The sequence below is a fragment of the Eschrichtius robustus genome, chromosome 10 (assembly GCF_028021215.1).
Source record: "Eschrichtius robustus isolate mEscRob2 chromosome 10, mEscRob2.pri, whole genome shotgun sequence".
NCBI classification, from domain to species: Eukaryota; Metazoa; Chordata; class Mammalia; order Artiodactyla; family Eschrichtiidae; genus Eschrichtius; species Eschrichtius robustus.
In genome coordinates this window covers 51,395,819-51,413,764 of record NC_090833.1, presented here as the reverse complement: position 1 = coordinate 51,413,764, position 17,946 = coordinate 51,395,819, and the positions used below count along the sequence as shown (strand labels likewise).

Genomic DNA, 17,946 nt, shown 5'->3' with positions numbered 1-17,946 from the left:
CCACAGTAGTCAGCCTGCACATCTTGATAGATCTGAGTCATGTTACTTGTAAGAGAAGTCCAGAATTAGGGCATCTCTCCCTAACCAAGAACAGCCCTGATCATCATAATCCCATCCACATTTTAAGAAAGCAATTTACCCTTCCTCCGGCAAAGAGGGCTGCAAAGTTCGACATTCCTTCGGCGTGAACACCACGTCCAAGTCGTCTTCGGAGAAGTCTCCCAGCTCTTGGGCAAGCTCCACATCCAGGCTGTTCAGGTGTGTCATCAGAAGTCCTTCAAAGTCCACTGGCTCCACCGGGTCATAAAACTGAGGCTGGGGGCAGGGAAAGGAAAAAGAGGTTCCCACACGGTTTAGGGTAAAAGCACTAAGGCGACAGGAGATGCATGCCCTGTCCTCCCTCTCCTCCCAGGAAGTGCTTCACTCTTCTTGTACAACTAAATGGGGCTGTCTTTAGAGAAGCTGTCAAACACAGAAGTGGTGATATGCAAAGGAAAAGAAACACAGCATGGAAGGTCAAGTCAGAACACGGTGGGTAATTAAAATCACACCCCAAGGCAGAATTTTTCTCTGCTTAATTGCATCTTGATGAGGATTCCCGAGAAGATCCAAAATGAGATCACAAGGCTTTGCTGCTTTTTTATAATTTCTCATGCAAAATCTCTGAGGCCATGTTTACCCAAATACAGTGAAGCAGCGAATCGGAGGCAATTTTCTAGAAATTCAGGCAAACTCGACAGTCCTTCTGAATATTTAGGTACAGTGCTTTCTTTGGCCTGAGTTATCCTACACATTGATTCTTGAAGGCACTTCATTCGTAATCACAGCCCACAGTGAACCAGGCTGGGTGGCTGGGACACTCCAAGGCAGTGATTTCCAAACGCTGCTGCACTGCCTGGTGCCGGTTGGGAAGAATTTTCACTGACTGCAGTTAAATGAGCAAACTAAGGGCAACTGGCTGAGTTTTCATAAGGCTAAATGTACTTGCTTGAAAAGGATTGCCTTTTTTTTTTTTTTTTTTTGCCTCTTCAATTATATCCTTCCATAGTGGGGGTATAAAAGAAATGATAGAAGTAGGTGGTAATTTAAAAAATAATTTTCCTCAGGTGATAAAAGAAAAAGTTGGCAATTCAACAAATATTTTTTTCTAGCTTGTGAAATCCACTTAGACTTAGGAAACCAACTGCCTTAAGGGAGTAAAAGAATCACTTAGATCAAGTTGCCATGTGTAGTAGTGGTAGTAGTAGTAGTAATAATAATAATAACAATAATAATGATAATAACAGCAGCTCTGTGGTGTTCATTTATGGCAGACTATTTGGAGTCATCAGTCCAACAAACACCCCAGATTCTTGACTTGTACTGCCTCGCTCTGAAACAAGGATAGATCCAAAGGAAATGCAGACAAAACAGGTTTTTCATCGCCCTGAAACCATACACCAGGCTAGATGTAAGGCTCCAGGTTAGAGAAGAGGAACAAAGTGCCATGGAAGAGGCAAGAAGATTAGAGAAGGTAAGTGTGGCTTGCCCTGTCTCCTCCCACCCTTGTGTCCCTGGTGGTGGTGGAGACCTGAGTGACACGTGAAAGAGTGAGGACGAAGCTGAGAAGTGAGCAAACATGCCCTCCTTGTCTGAGATCCTTGAAGTGGCTGGCTTACATAATGCCCTATGCCAGCAGGACCAAAAGGGGCAGAAGAGAAGGCAGCAGGACATTCTTCAGTAGGAGAGAGCACAGACACCCCCTTGGTTCCCCAAGGCTCCCACAAAGTGTGACTGAGGACAAGGAAGTTTCTTTCCCTGGGTTCTGACTGGGGACCTGGAAGTCAGCTAAGGAGAGGACCACAGTCCTTAGAGGGGCCTCTCAAAATGAAGCAGCTGGGACCATCAGGGGCTCAGAGAACTGCAGTTCAGGCTATGCGGAAGCCAGGTGGGGACAGTTTGCAAAAAGACATTGCTGACCTCTGCCAGAGGGAACAACAGGCATTATCCACGCACAGAACAAAAAAAATCTACTGTAGACTTACATAAGACCAACCCCAAAGGAGAAAGCAGACTTTCCCACTCCTTATCACAACACGGCACAGAGTTCAGGGGCAGGGACTGAAATGACTTCAACTCGAAATGAAGAGATTGCACTGTTTGCATACTCAACCTTATTACTGTGAAGTTTATACCCTTGAACTAAAAATTGTTGAGCACTATGTGCCAAGAAGTTGTGCTAGGTCATTCTAGACATTATCTCATTTAATCCTCACCAGAACTCTGTAAAGTACACTCTTTTATTACCCTCATTTTATAGATGAGGACTTTGAAGGCTAGAGATTTAATAATTTGCCTGTGTTTACATAGCTGGGAAGTAGCCCATCTGGAATTCAAACCTAGGCAGGCTCCTAATTTTGTTTTCTCTTGCAGGCTTTCCAGGGAATCTGGATTTCCAGAAATAATTAAACACAAGGCAGTGATAAGTGTGTTTAAAAGAGAGTAAAATAAATCCATCCGCCACCACGCACAAGTTCCACTCTGAACTTCTCAGGAGATTGGCTTCTCAAAGTAATAATAGTGAAGTAATTAACTGATTAAAGTGATACTAAATGTAAATTTATCATGAAGAATAGCAATTATTCAAGCAGAGGCATTGAAAAGATATACTGAAAAATTATATTGAAGCACATTTGAAACAATGTGACACTGGCACTAATAACTATTGGGTTGGCCAAAAAGTTCATTTGGGTTTTTCTGTAACATCTTAACAGAAAAAAAACCTGAAGGAACTTTTTGGCCAACCAATAGTAGGTAGAAGCTTCCACAGAGAAATGGCATTTGTGTGAAATCATCAGAGAGAAAAAAATTTAGGTCCAGCCAAAGTATTATACTTATCATGTCCCTAAAATTCAAAGCCACAGGGGATAGGAAAAACCTGGCTGATGCTGGCACCTGTTACCTACAGGATAGGCTGCCGAAGAGCCGGGGGGCAAAGGACAGCTGACCCTTTCATTTTTGAACTTCATCAGCAAGTTCAATTACTTGCTGAACATCTACTAAATGCAAGACACTGAGTTGGCCCTAAGGGATAAAGATGAATACAGGAAGCTACTCTCATGCCTCTTTCCCCAGACCTTGAGTCAACTGTGAGACGGGGAAGCTTGCCACCTTCTCACACACAAAATAATGCTATCTTTGGAGGGGGGAGCTATGACAAAGAATACAGTGTCATCACTGAACACTAACTGTGCGGCAATGTGCCAAAAGCAATAGACACAGTTGATCATAAAGTCATAAACTCTTAACGGTCTGAATCTACTTCAGGACTGAATAGACGATAACAATAAGCCATAATGATAGAATTCTTGAGTATCATTCTAGCACTACACATAAGCCGGCATTTAATAACGAGTCACCACTACCCTTTCTATGCTGAAACTAGCAAGGGAGGAAACTGTTCATTCCAAAAGAGATGTAAACTAGTCCTGCTGTTGGCAAGTGGGTGGAGAGGCCAACTACCGTTATCTAGGCCTCCGAGCAAGTTGTTCCTCTTGCATATTCAAATAACCAGGAACCAAAAGAGATTTCTGTTCTCTAAACTATCTGAAGTCAATCTCAAGAGTAGGTTTTATTATTAAGCAATTAACACATACACACATTTAGGGGTAAACAAATATTGAAGAGATTTACAGTGGTTTTGCATTTCATTGGGGGCTGAAGTCTGGGAATGGGGCCGGAGGGGTATGTTCTGAGGTCAGTCCCTTGGGCTCCTGGGAGCGTAAAAGCCAAATGTGAAAATTTACTATTTCTGTTTTCTCTGCTACTGAGTTATATGTGGCCTCCTAGTCAGTGGAGACTCAAGACTAGTTTAAATGGTATGATCCAAAGTAATTTCAAGGTCATCTTATACAAGGAATTATCACATCATGTCTATCATTTGTTAAAATAATATAAGAAAAAACCCTAAATAATCGAAATAAAAACAAACAAAAAAAACCCATTTTTAAAAACAAAACAACTTAAGACTGCAAATTATCCTAAATCAGGCTTTGATTGTGATGGCTTTGTGATGTGTCAACCTGGGTCAGCAGAGCTACATTCCTCCAAATTCCCTTCCTAGTATTCTTCCTAGTTGTGGTTGGCTACGGGGGTTTTCTCTTGCCAGAACTGGAGGACAGAAGGGAGACTGCAGCTATTCTGTAGCATACGCACACCTACTGATACAATCAAACACTAATTTAGGTGCTGCTGTGAAGTGATATTACCAATGTAATTAAAGTCTCTAGCCAGTTGACTTTAAGATAATCAAAAGGGAGATTAGCCTGGGTGGCCTGACTTAATCAGTTGGATGTCTTTTCAAAGAGGGTAGAGGCTCTCTGGAAGTTCAGGGCTCCAGGCTTCAGCTCATGCCTGTGGAGTTCCAGCTTGCCGTGATCTTGCCTTCCTGAATGCCCCGTGGACTTCAGGCTTGCTTAGCCACCACCGGTGGGTAAACCAATTCCCTGTAATCAATTCCTTAATACACATGAAGATGCATCTCCTACCAGTTCCACTGCTCTGGTTGAATCTAGAATAATACACCAACTTTCACTCATTCAACAAATACTCGCTGGGGTCCTAAGCAGTCCAGCACTAGGCCAAGGAGACATAGTCAATGCCCTCAATCAATTTTCAACACTCCTCTAGTGAAGATTCGTGCAGTCTTTCTTTCTAGCTATTTTCTTCAGATGTCTGATCAATAGAAGACTAGAAATACACAAGAAGTATAAATACTCTAAAAGCTTAAATTATTCAGAGACAAATATTCATTTTTAATGAAGAGGGTTCAAGTTTTTCCTTGTCCCCTAATGCACATCAAGGGGTAGTTCCCCTGACACGGGGTAGGATTCAATTTGTTTTGAAGCTGAAAATTTCTACAGCATCAGAACCATGTCTGTTTAAAATTAATCTATGTAGCCCTAGCACAGCATAGTATGCCATCATCACACTGATAGATGATTAAAATAACAAATCTGGACAATATTTCACAAATAAGGATACTGAAAAACAGAGAAGTTAAATAACTTGGCCCAAATCACACAGGTAATCACAAAAGACCTGGGTCCTTTGTTACAACACTGGGGAAGCTTCATGCCGCTTTGGGTGGGGCTAGGGGAAGAGGCATGATGCTTCCAAATGCCCTGGCCTTGTACCCTCATGCATGTTTATCCCTGTGGTGGGTGGTCCTCAAATCAACTTGGCTGTTTATGAGAGACGAGTCTTGGTCAAAGTCACCCAAGACTTCCATGTTGCCAAATTCAGTGGCTGTTGCTCATTCCTGGTTTATCTATAGCACTGGACAGTTAATCACTCTTTCCTTCTTGAAACACTTTCTTCACATGGAGAGGAACCAACTGTCCTAGTGTGTCCCAATCTCTGAAAGTCCATGTACCAGGAAACCCCTCAGTCCAGCAAACTGGAACAGACACTTGGTCACTCTACCTTTGGGACACGACTTGTCCTAGGTTCTCCTTCTCCTTTGCAGAGCCCTAGGGTTCAGTCCTAAAAGAGCTTCTCTCCCCAATCTGAATTTACTCCCATATGATCTCATCTATGCCCATGACTTTAAATACCTTCTTTTCCTTTCTTTTTAAAATTATAGCTATATATCTGTAGCCTCTACCTTTGCCCTGATATTCAGGTTGATTTTTCCAATTACATCTCAACATCGCACCATGGTGATCTAACAGGCCTCTCCAACATAACAAATTCAAAATTACTTAATTTTCCTGCCAATCTGCTCTTCCCATATTTTCCAAGTCTGTGCATCTCAGCAAGTGGCGATTCCACTCCACCAGCTGCCCAGGGCAAAATCTTTGGAGTCAAGGTTGATTTCTCTCTTTTTCTTACATCCTGCATATTATCTATCAGAAAATCCTATCCACTTTACTTCTGAAATATATCCAGAATCCAACCACCTCTCACCTTTTCTACTGCCACCACCCTATTCCAAAGCACCACCATTGTTTTGTTGAGTTACTGTGACAATTTCCTAACTGCCCTCCCCACCCCAGTCTATTCTTCACTTAGCAGCCAGAGTGATCTTTATAAAAAGAACCCTATAAGCTACCTTTATAATAAAAATTCAGATGGTGCTGAGCCTGTGCTTCCAGTGACTTCCCATCTTAATCCAAGTAAGAGCCAAAGTTCTTCCATGGCCTCTGAGGCCTATGACCCAGCCTTGATTCCTCTTGGATCTCATCTCCTATTGCCCACTCTGCTCAGCTCACCATCTGCATCCTTGCTGTTTCTGGAGCATGCCATATTCTCTTGCTCTGGGGACTCTGCTCTTGCTGTTCCTTCTAAATCAAATATTCTTCCTTCAAATACCTGTTAAGTTCATTCAGAATTCTTCCCAAGTGTCTCCTTTCCAGACCTCCAAGCCTTCACAGACCACTCAATCTAAAACAGTGCTCTCTTCTGTGTCACGCTCTATTCCCTATCCACGTTTCATTCTTCAAAGCACTTACTACCCCTTGAGATATTCTACATTCACTTATTTGTCTATGTCTCTCATTCCAGAATGTAAGCTCATGAAGATAGACACTTTGTTACATTCACTACTGTATGCCCAGCTCCTAGAGCAATTCCTGGCACAGAGTGAGACCCAATACATGTTTCCTGAATAAATGAATATGTAAAGCAATCCTCTTGGCTCTCTACTATCTTTAAGTAAACAGGACAGAAGGCAGTAAAGTTCTTCTGGCTTCAATATTTCGAAGTACTTCCTGGCTTAGATTAAGGAATACGTCCCTGTTTCCACCAATGGCAATCTTCCACTGATGCCACGGCATGGAAGACACTGACATGCCATAATGGACATCAATCTCATCTTACCAAGACTGATTTGATTCCTCTGCTTTACAGTGACAGTAATGAAATTCATGCTCTGCGTGCAGGGTGGCACTCTTTCATTTTGCCTTCCGCTGTGAATTTGCATGAAAATTTTAATGAAATCTTCATTTTCCATCATGTCCCCTCCAGTGAAATCAATGAAACCTAAGGATAGTCCAACTTCTTTGAAAGATGAAGCACAAAAGAAAAATAAAAAAGACCACGTTTATCAAGTGATCCACCATTTAGATCATCCTTAGTGGTTAAAAAAAAAAAAAGGTTGTTTTATTGCAGAGAAGCTTAAACACGAAACAAAAACGAATGCTTTCTAAGGTATGAGACCTCCTTTTTTCTTTCCCCCGTAACTGTTATATACAAACATGTTGTGTAACCATGGTGTTTTGATTTATATCCAGGATGTGGCTTTCTACATCCTTCTCTTCAGCCAGAGCTGTTATGATCCAGCTGATTCATTCCATTTTATTTCAAAGTTTTTCTATTCTCACTTTTTAAAACAACAATTTTCCCTCTATAAAAATGTAAGTTAAGTTATTAACCACGCACACAGTATCTCAAATCCTTTCTAACTTAGGGCAAAGAAGACCTACCTTTCTTCTCTTGTACGCTTTACTCTCCTTTCTACTTTGAATAATCAGAAAAATAGTTTTAATATTTTACAGTTTCATCTTAATGAAGACAACTAATATATAGTTGTTTGCCTTTATAGATGATTGGCATCAGAGGGGGTCTGGCCAACCTATTCACATAGCTGAGGCAATGGAGAATTCCAAGGCCAATGGGTGATGCACAGGTGATTCTATTCACAAGCCCCTCTCTTTGGCACTGGCCACAAAGGACTCTGATGGGAGAATTAGGAGTGTCAAAAAGACCCAGGGCAAGTCTGTAATCATTGCATTTTGTTTTATAAAACCAACTCTAAATGGTGAATCCTCTTCATATTCAAAAATGCAAAACTTTAAAATATTTTATCTACTTTGAAAATGCATGTTTACACAATCACCACAGCTAACATTTACAATTAGGGTTAAAAAAACAAAAACCCAGTAACACCACACATACACACATGCACACACACATACCCACAGAATCAAACACAACCTTCCTCTCATTTGATTTATCAGATTTATGACAGAATCTGCTATATTTATATAAAAATATATTCACAGGATTAGCAAGTAGTCCTCGCTTACTACATTTTCTGAAATTCAGAGCAACCAGGACAACAAAAGAAACTTTACCTTTCTTATGTTCTTCCTCCTATTTGGACTACTTCTATCTATCAACATATAGGTTCTTTAAATGATCCTCAATCTGGACCACATGTTAAAGTCCCATGGAACTTTAAAATACTGGTACCTGGACCCCAACCCTAGGGATTTTGATGTAATTGTTCTATGATAGGCCACAGGTATGTTTCTAATGGTCTCAGGTGATTCTAATGAGAGCCAGGTCTGAGAACCCTCCTCTAAATCTTCTCAACCTCCCCCTTCAAGCCTTTACCTTCTGTTTTATCTTGGATCTTTCTCTCCTCTGAACACCTACCACACCCAAAGCCAGCATGGATTCTCTGTATTCTCTGCCTTCCCAAATATATTATAAGGCCCTTAAGAGGCAAAACCATCTCCTATTCATCTTCCTGAAATCTCCCACAGTGTCTCCACAGTGCCAAATACATAGACAGCAACATTAGCTTCTATGTACACAGCATCTATTTTATCACTCTATATTAACCCTAATAGGGGTAGCATTGCTATGCCCATAGTGCACATGAAGAAACTGCAGCCTTCATCAAGGTTACTTAACTTGCCCCAAATTACGTAACTAATAAGTGACGGTTATGCTCCACCCCAGATCCAGCTGACTGCAAGTTCCAGCCTCTTGCAAAACAACAACAAGGTATAATTGATTGGGTTTTAAATAACTTGGTGCCAGTTTCCAAAAAAGCATATGAAAAGATGCTCAACATTGCTAATTATTTGAAAAATTCAAATCAAAACCACAATGAGGTTTCACCTCACATTGGTCAGAAAGACCATCATCAAAACGTCTACAAACAGTAAATGCTGGAGAGGGTGTGGAGAAAAGGGAACCCTCCTACACTGTTGTTGGGAATGTGAATTGGTGCAGCCACTCTGGAGAACAGTATGGAGGTTCCTTAAGAAACTAAAAATAGAACTACCATACGATCCAGCGATCCCACTCCTGGGCATATATCCGGAGAAAACCATACTTCAAAAAGATACATGCACCCCAATGTTCACTGCATCACAATTTACAATAACCAAGACATGGAAGCAACTTAAATGTCCATCAACAGACGAATGGATAAAGAAGATGTGGTACATATATACAATGGAATACTATTCAGCCATAAAATGAATGAAATAATGCCATTTGCAGCGACATGGATGGACCCAGAGATTATCATACTAACTGAAGTAAGTCAGAGAAAGGCAAATATCCTATGATATCACTTATATGTGGAATCTTAAAAAATGATACAAATGAACTTATTTACAAAACAGAAACACACTCACAGACTTCGGAAACTTATGGTTACTAAAGGGGAAAGGGGTGGGGGGATAAATTAGGAGTTTGGGATTAACAGATACACACTACTATAGATAAAATAGAAAGTCAACAAGGACCTACTGTATACCACAGGAAACTCTACTCAATATGCTTTAATAACCTATATGGGAAAAGAATCTGAAAAAGAATGAATATATGTATATATGTAATGGAATCTCTTTGCTGTACACCTCAAACTAGCACAGCATTGTAAATCAACTCTACTCCAATATAAAATAAAAATTAAATTAAAATAAATAAATAATGTGGTGCCAATTAAATACTTTTAAAAATTAAACATTTATATCAGCATGTGGGATAGTTGAAATGGTGGTTCTATAAACAAAGGTAAGGGAAATAAAGGTCAAAACGTACTTAATCAAATTTTCCAATTGTCTAAAATCATACAATGAACAGTCTACGGCTTCTCATTTAAGAAAAGTTTTTTTAAAGGTGCTTCAGGGTGAGAGTCTTTAGGTGATAAACTACTCCGCTGCCTTGCCAGAAATAAATCTTCCTGAACTGTCCCATTATCTTTCTATGAAACAAAATAATTATTTTAAGGGAAAGGGAAATCACCATGTAAGTGGATGATTTTTTGTTGGAGGAACCTTCATTCGGGAAGATGACTCAAGGGAAAGAACAGCCACTTCATTCTGACATTACAACAAGACCAGCAGGTAAACATTAGGGTGCTGGGATTTCCTGAGCAGACCTTGCATTTAAAAAAAACAAAAGAGGGGGGGCTTGCCTGGTGGCGCAGTGGTTAGGAATCCGCCTGCCAATGCAGGGGACACGGGTTCGAGCCCTGGTCTGGGAAGATCCCACGTGCCGCGGAGCAGCTGGGCCCGTGAGCCACAATTGCTGAGCCTGCGCGTCTGGAGCCTGTGCTCCGCAACGGGAGAGGCCGCGATGGTGAGAGGCCCGCGCACCGCGATGAAGGGTGGCCCCCGCTTGCCACGGCTGGGGAAGGCCCTCGCACAGAAACGAAGACCCAACACAGCCATAAATAAAATAAATAAATTAAAAAAAAAAAAATCCTCTTCATCTTGTTTAATGGCTTTCCCATCCCCCTTCCCCTAGAATGTCTGCCCCCCACCTTTAAAAAAAAAAAAATAAGAAACAATTTTTAAAATTTGTGACTTTAAATAAAAAAGATTTCTCCTGAAGAAATTTCAGGCTGCAGCTGGTGTGTAGCTAAGGGGTTAAAGCCTGTGAGTTAAACTTTCTTAAAGCCTCTTAATAGTGAGGCCCACACTATTTCTCAAGACAACTACTGCAGAAAGCTGCAGTCTGAATTTACAAAGAAGCAAAGCACCAAACCCCACCTCCCCCACCTTGTTTAAGATTTTAAAATGTATCCAGTCACTTTTTAACTGCATTTTGCATATTTTGGAAGACAATCTGAGTCAGAAATTTGAAAAAAAATTTTTTTTGGGTTTTCAATGAAATCTATACCAGCACCACATGAAACCAAAAAGCATATCTAATTTATCTTGGATTAAAGCGTATCTCATACATCTGAAAGCACGGACATTATGCCCTTGGTGTGCTTTTATTATAATCTGTGACTCTGAAACAGACAGGAAAAGTACAATTAAAAAGGGCAGTTGAACAAGCCACCGAAGTCATAAGTAGATTTTTTAAAGAACTGTCATCGAAAGTTACCTCTTGCAGTAAAAGGTGCTATACATTTTTTAGTACTACTATTTCATCAGTGACACAACACACAAATTATCCTACTGAAAGAACCACAAATCACTCCGGTAAACATACCTTTAAAAGATACACAGTTACACGGCGTGGAAACTGTTACAGGAGACAAAATGGCGGCTACAGGAAACCGAGTGGAAGGTTACAAAATTTCTAAGAGCAGAAGTGGTTTTGAAGTAATAAGTGAGAAAGAAAAAATAACCTAACCTCCTTAAGATAACCACGAGAAGGAGCAAGAAAGTGGGGCTGTGCTGTGAGGGGAAGTGAGTACAGTGGAGGCTGCAGCTCTCTCACAAAGGAAGTGAAGACTCACTTCTGGTTTTATAAACTATCTCATTTAAGTCAGATTTAACCCACCGGGCACACGCCTCGCATTTAGTCCTCAAATAACATAACATATGTATACACACTCAACAACTGGCGTTACTATAAAAATGTAGGCAATCTTCAACTTGAAAGGGGGACTGTGTTTTAAAAATGAAGGTTTCTACTGTCTGATTCCACAGACATGAAGTTCCAGAGAAGGCAAAATTATGACGACAGAAGTGTATCGGTGATTGCCCAGGGCTGCTGGCTGAGGGCTGGGAGAGGAGACCCTCTGCAAAGGGGAATGACGGGGCTTTTTAGGGTAAAGAAACAGTTCTATATCTTGACTGAGTACAGGTTAACTATAAATTGGCCAAATTCCTCAAACACCTACAAATGAGTGAAATTTTATTGTATGTAAATTACACTTCCAAAAAAATTATTTAAAAAGCTTAAGGTTCATAACTTGGCTTTTCAGATTTGGGAATACATTTTTTTCTGATAAAAGCATGTTACAAATGGTTTTAAGTTTCCAGGCTAATTCTTCCCCTCCCCAAAATATGAATCATAATTTGGGTGAAATCAAATAGCCTGGAAGTCCCCTGAGTCCAGAGACTTCAGAATCAGAGTCCCTGGAGATCCACTTTGTATTCCCAGCCCTAGTGGACAGAGGGAGAGAGGGGAATTGATGTCAAAAAGCAGAGCAGAACCAGGAACTGGCGGTTGGTGATGTAAGGTATCGGTGGGAAAATCTAAGACTCAGGAAGCAAAAGTATATGCTGGGCACTTCAGCCCTTGACCATTCTCTAAGCAAACCTGTAGCTCATACTTACTAGTTGAAGAGAGGGGAAGCCAGAGGTACTTATGCTTTGTCGATGGTACTGGCCAAGGTTTGGTGGGAGGGTAAACTGTTTCCTTATTTCCGCAGAAGAATACCTTGGGTTAAAACAGAAAAATCTAAATGAAGTCGTTATTTTAAAACATCATCACAATTATAGATACAATCTTTGATAGCATGTTATAAAACTTATTCCTGGGCTTCCCTGGTGGCGCAGTGGTTGAGAATCTGCCTGCCAATGCAGGGGACACGGGTTCGAGCCCTGGTCTGGGAAGATCCCACATGCCGCGGAGCGACTAGGCCCGTGAGCCACAACTACTGAGCCTGTGCGTCTGGAGCCTGTGCTCCGCAACAAGAGAGGCCGCGATAGTGAGAGGCCCGCGCACTGTGATGAAGCGTGGCCCCCGCTTGCCGCAACTAGAGAAAGCCCTCGCACAGAAACGAAGACCCAACACAGCCAAAAATAAATAAATAAATAAATAAATAAATAATTAAAAAACAAAAACAAAAAAAACCAACTTATTCCTTAGCCGGGTGACTGGCAGAACTGACTAAAATGTCCTCAGTGGCCTGTGGGTAGACACTAGAGCTTTTGGGTGATAATATACACTCTTGAGAAGTTCACAGAAGCCAGGACGCCTGCAGTTATGGCTCTTGCCCAATACTGGAAGGATGACAGCATGAGGAGGAGTTTGCAGGCCAAGGAAAAAATCCAGGGCACTTGGCTCTTTCTTCCCAGGACATTCAAAGGCATTTTCTCCCCATGAGGACATCTGGCCTCTGATGAGAGTCCTTTAAACCCCAAGCCACCATTTTGAACCAGTCACTCTCCTTTCAAGCAGTTGAGCCCTTATGGTCGCTGCCTGCTTTCACAGAAAACGTCAGTGACCTGTTATACGAACACTTCTACCTCCCCACAGGCACCTGAGATGCTACCTGGAATTCCAAGGACTGCATTTGTTCCAAACCACGCCTAGTGAGTGATCCTTTGAGTCAGCCGCAGTGACACTGCTGAGCCCTCAGACAACATCCCTGTAGCCGGGAACCGAGCAGAGGAGAGTCGCTCTCCACTGTCTATGCACACCTGCTGGCAGGAGTTACCGACAAGTGATATCCCGGATTATGAGCGGGTTGACTTTTGTGCGCTCACTTGTTGGTCGTTTGTTTGTAACTCAGAACACATTTTCTCATTAAGTCAGTCTTTGGTGTCTGGATTCTTAGCCTAGTTCACAAAAGGGTACTTAAACCACAATGAGGCCACTATAGAAAATAACTAGAAACTGGCATTATTGAGGATCAAATGAGACCCTATTTGAAACATGCTGCATGTCCAACAAAGAGATATACACATTTTTAAAATTATAACTTAAAATAAAATATTTAAATATTATAAATAAATCTTATTATATTTTCTCCATTATAAAGTATGCTAGGACAGAATTATTAATTTTTCTGCATGATGAGGTTTCTGACATGACCTGCTTGGCTCCCAGTCTTAGTAATGTGGTGCATCCAGAGAGGCAGGAAACCTGTCCTGGCCACACCTGTGGCATCCATTCTCCCAGCCCAAGAGCACCTCAATTTCCTTTCAGGATTGGCACATTCATGTTGTACAGGTATAACCACAAATCAAAGGGATGGACACATAACCCAACGTAAGACAATTCTCTCTCCTTCCCAGGATCCTGAATGATGAATGGATATAAGAATGGAAGAAAATGGCTGGAGCACATTCTTGTCAGCAGTGGCCCCTTACACTATGATGCAATGAGACGTGAAACCCCAGAGAAGTTACAGCAGCCCGTAGTAATTGTACTCCTTCATTTCCCGAAGTACTTTCTTTCTCTATTTTTTTAAAGTATGAGAAAATACTAGGATAAGGAGTAAGCAGTCTATTATCCATCAAGGAAATGCAAATCAAAATCACAATGAGGGGGCTTCCCTGGTGGCGCAGTGGTTGAGAATCTGCCTGCTAATTCAGGGGACACGGGTTCGAGCCCTGGTCTGGGAGGATCCCACATGCCGCGGAGCAACTAGGCCCGTGAGCCACAACTACTGAGCCTGCGCGTCTGGAGCCTGTGCTCCGCAACAAGAGAGGCCGCGATAGTGAGAGGCCCGCGCACCGCGATGAAGAGTGGCCCCCGCTTGCTGCAACTAGAGAAAGCCCTCACAGAGAAACGAAGACCCAACACAGCCAAAAAAAAAAAAAAAAAAAAAAAAAAAAAAATCACAATGAGATACCACTTCACAGCCACTAGGGTGGATAAACCAAAAAAAGATGGGCAGCAATGAGTATTGGTGAGGACATGAAGAAATTGAAGCAGTCATACATTGTTGGTGGGAATGTAAAATTGTGTACCTGCTTTGGAAAACAGTCTGGCGGTTCCTCAAAAAGGTAAACATAGAGCTCCCACATATCCCAGCAAACCCACTCCTAGGTTTATATCCAAGAAAAAGGAAAACATACTTCCACACAAAGCTTATACATAAATGCTCATAGCAGAATTATTTACGGTAGCCAAAATGTGGAAATAACCTAAATGTCCATCAACTGATGAATGGATAAACAAAATGTGGTATATCATACATGGACTATTATTCAGCAATAAAAAAGTGAAAGAAGTACTGATACATACCACAACATGGATGAACCTTGAAAACGTTACATTCAGTTGAAGAAGCTAAACCAAAAGACCACATATTGTATAATTCCTTACATGAAATGTCCAGAATAAGCAAATCTATAGAGTAATGGGACTGAGGTTTCTTTCAGGGGTAATGAAAATGTTCTAAAATTAATTAATTGTGGTGATGGATGCACAACTCTGTGAATATACTAAAAAACATTGAATTGTGTATATGTGTGAATTGTGTGGTATCTGAATTATTTCTAAATAAAGCTGATAGATACAGATATAAATGTGTGCTCTGTGTGTGTGTGTGTGTGTGTGTGTGTGTGAGTATTCTACAGAGACAAGAGTGAAGGCAAGAATTTAGCATGACCAAGAATGGAGGAAAACTTGCAGATTTTGATCCCCAGTGCTCAATAGGCTCATTTTCATGAAAAGTTTGGCAGTCACCATTTCTAAAAAAATCAACAGCCTAGAAAACTATCCAAAACAAAAGGCCCATCTTGCATAAACCACATTGTATCTTGTTTCTGGCATCACAGGAACCCAAGCCAGCAGAGCAATCACTTATTTGCTTATTTCAGAAGGTGACCATAGTCACGAAGGGCAGAGACATCCAAGCAAAGGTCATTTTCTGTGACTGAGCTGACTTTTCACAGATAAGACTGACTGCTCCTGTGATTTCTGCTTCCAGGTCTTCCCCCCAGGGCCTCTCAAATAATGAGTTTTAGTTTTCTGGCCATTCTCAAGCCTTTCCTGTCATAGACCAGAGGGGTCTACCTGAATTGGGAATATCTGAAAACGTTCATGAAAGTGAACATGCCAACATGAAGTGGCATCGTGAGAGAATCATAGAATGGCAGGAGGTACAGGTTCTTGTTTTCATTTTGAAGTAAAATCGGCTAACAAAGCTGCAATACTTTTTTCATCATGCCATCAGAATGTTCCTGCTCCCCAACCCTTCATAAACAGCTGGAGTTCCTGTTTCAATCCTTCACATAAGCTTCCTGATTCAGAGCTATATAACTCATCTTTTTCCCTGACATGTCAAGCCTGCCCCAAGCCTATTTCCTATCCCTACAGAATCAATCCTACAAAAGGCAATTAAACCTGTCCCTTCAAAACTGTCAAATAAGGAGATGAATTGTTTGTCCTTAAAATGAAAACACTGAATCATCACACGTGGAATGAATTGCTTTGTATTCACTTAAAGAACTTCAAAATAAAATAGCTCTGGAGAGGCCCTACGCACATTTAAACTAGCAAAAATAGGCTGGAATGATAAAATTACATGTTGGTCAAGCTGTGGGAAAACCCCTGTGGGGTTGTATATTGGTGTCGTGTCTTTGGAAAATAATACTGTAACATGTGACAAGAACTCTAAAACTGTCGTTACTCTTTCATGGGAATATACCCCATGGAATTCATACAGACAAAAATATAATTTGAACAAAAATGAACATAAGAACTCTGTATATGATAGCAAATAATTGAAAATAACCAATGCATCCAACATCAGGGAGAACACTAAGTACATAACAGCATAAAATACATGAAATATGATTTTACCATTTAAATATTTGTATGGAAATGTACATAAAGAAAGAAGTTACAAATAAAAAGTAATATGAGGAACTGAATACAAATATTCAACAATATATGTATAAATAAATATACCAGAAAGTTCAGAAATCTTTCTGGTGGTTATATAGAGGGAGTTTAGTAACTACCCCAATTCAGCTCTTTCTCCTACAAAGTTGCTTAAAGACATCATTTAAAAAAATAGTGTGTACCTATAAAGTGCCATGCAGGCATAGATGCACTACTGGGGATTTTTAAAAAGTATGTAAACATCAGCTATTAAATTTACTGATATGGAACACAAATAAGAGAACCCAACCAGGGAAAGAGCTCCTATAGGTGTGGTGTCCATGCAGGTATTACATGGGCGTTTATTTCCTCTGCATTTGAGTCTCAGATCAAATTCAACATGTCTAAGATAATTTTCATGACACTAGATTTATATCATATTTCCCTGATGAGCTAAGATAGCCTTCTTCTAATAACTTGAAATGCTTTATAAATATTATCTTCTTTATTTCTGCAAATGTCGACACCCCTACTCTGGGGTCAGAATGGTAGAATGGGGTAGGTAGCAAAGCTCTATGTTTTTATTCAGATGGACAGATTGTTGTGATATATACAGTTGGAACTAAGTATCAGTGGAATTAATGACTGGGCAGAGCTTGCTAAGTGTGGCCTCTGGACCATTTGCATCAAATCATCAGCTGCTTAGTAAAAAGGCAGATTCTTAGACCCTGCCCCACTCTTGTGGTGTGGCCTGGAAAAAATGCATTTTTAACCAGCACCTCCAGGTGATTTTTATGTCCAAGAAATCATAGGATTCACTGATGGGGCAAGTCTATGAGAGAGTGGTTGGTTGAGCCATTCATTCATAAAAACACTGAGGGCACACACAGTGCCAGACTCTCTGCCAAGTGCTAGGGACTGAAGTCCAAGAAGACACTGCTGCTGCTCCTGGAAGTTCAGTCCAGTAGGTGGGAGGGCGGAGGGCAGATGGATAATTGAATAATTATAATACAATATGATAAGCATGTATTATACACAGGAATGTGCACAGTGCCTTGTGAGCAAAGAGGAGGGAGTTACTAACTCAGTCTCGGAATGCTTAGGAGGCTTCCAGGAAAAGGGGAATTTGGAACCATATTTTGGAAAAAAAAAAAAAAAATCAGTAGGAACAGGTCTGATTGGAAAAAAAAAAATGCATTTCAAGCATTTTTTTTAACCAGTTCATGACATCTAGACATTAGGTTTCTATACTCCTACTTCAAGTATTTTAACCCTGCATTTTAACAGGGCAGTATTTGGGCTGCCCTGTTTCTTTACAACAGACATAGCTAGAAGAGCAAAGAAAAAGAGTGTGAACTCAGTGACTTGGTCCTGAGCTTTGCCATTTGCCAGCTGTTTTGAATTCAAGTACATCAGTTAACC

General features: G+C 40.8%; 1 protein-coding gene across 1 annotated transcript in view; it reads right to left on the bottom strand.

The window, feature by feature from the left end:
• Positions 1–17,946, bottom strand: part of DOCK8 (dedicator of cytokinesis 8) — a 220,983-nt gene that overhangs the window by 157,833 nt on the left and 45,204 nt on the right. The window contains exons 2-3 of the mRNA XM_068551869.1: positions 12,300–12,402; positions 140–315 (exon numbers count right to left, since the gene is read on the bottom strand). Coding sequence (XP_068407970.1) covers positions 140–315; positions 12,300–12,402 — 279 coding nt within the window. The remainder of the gene's footprint in view (positions 1–139; positions 316–12,299; positions 12,403–17,946) is intronic.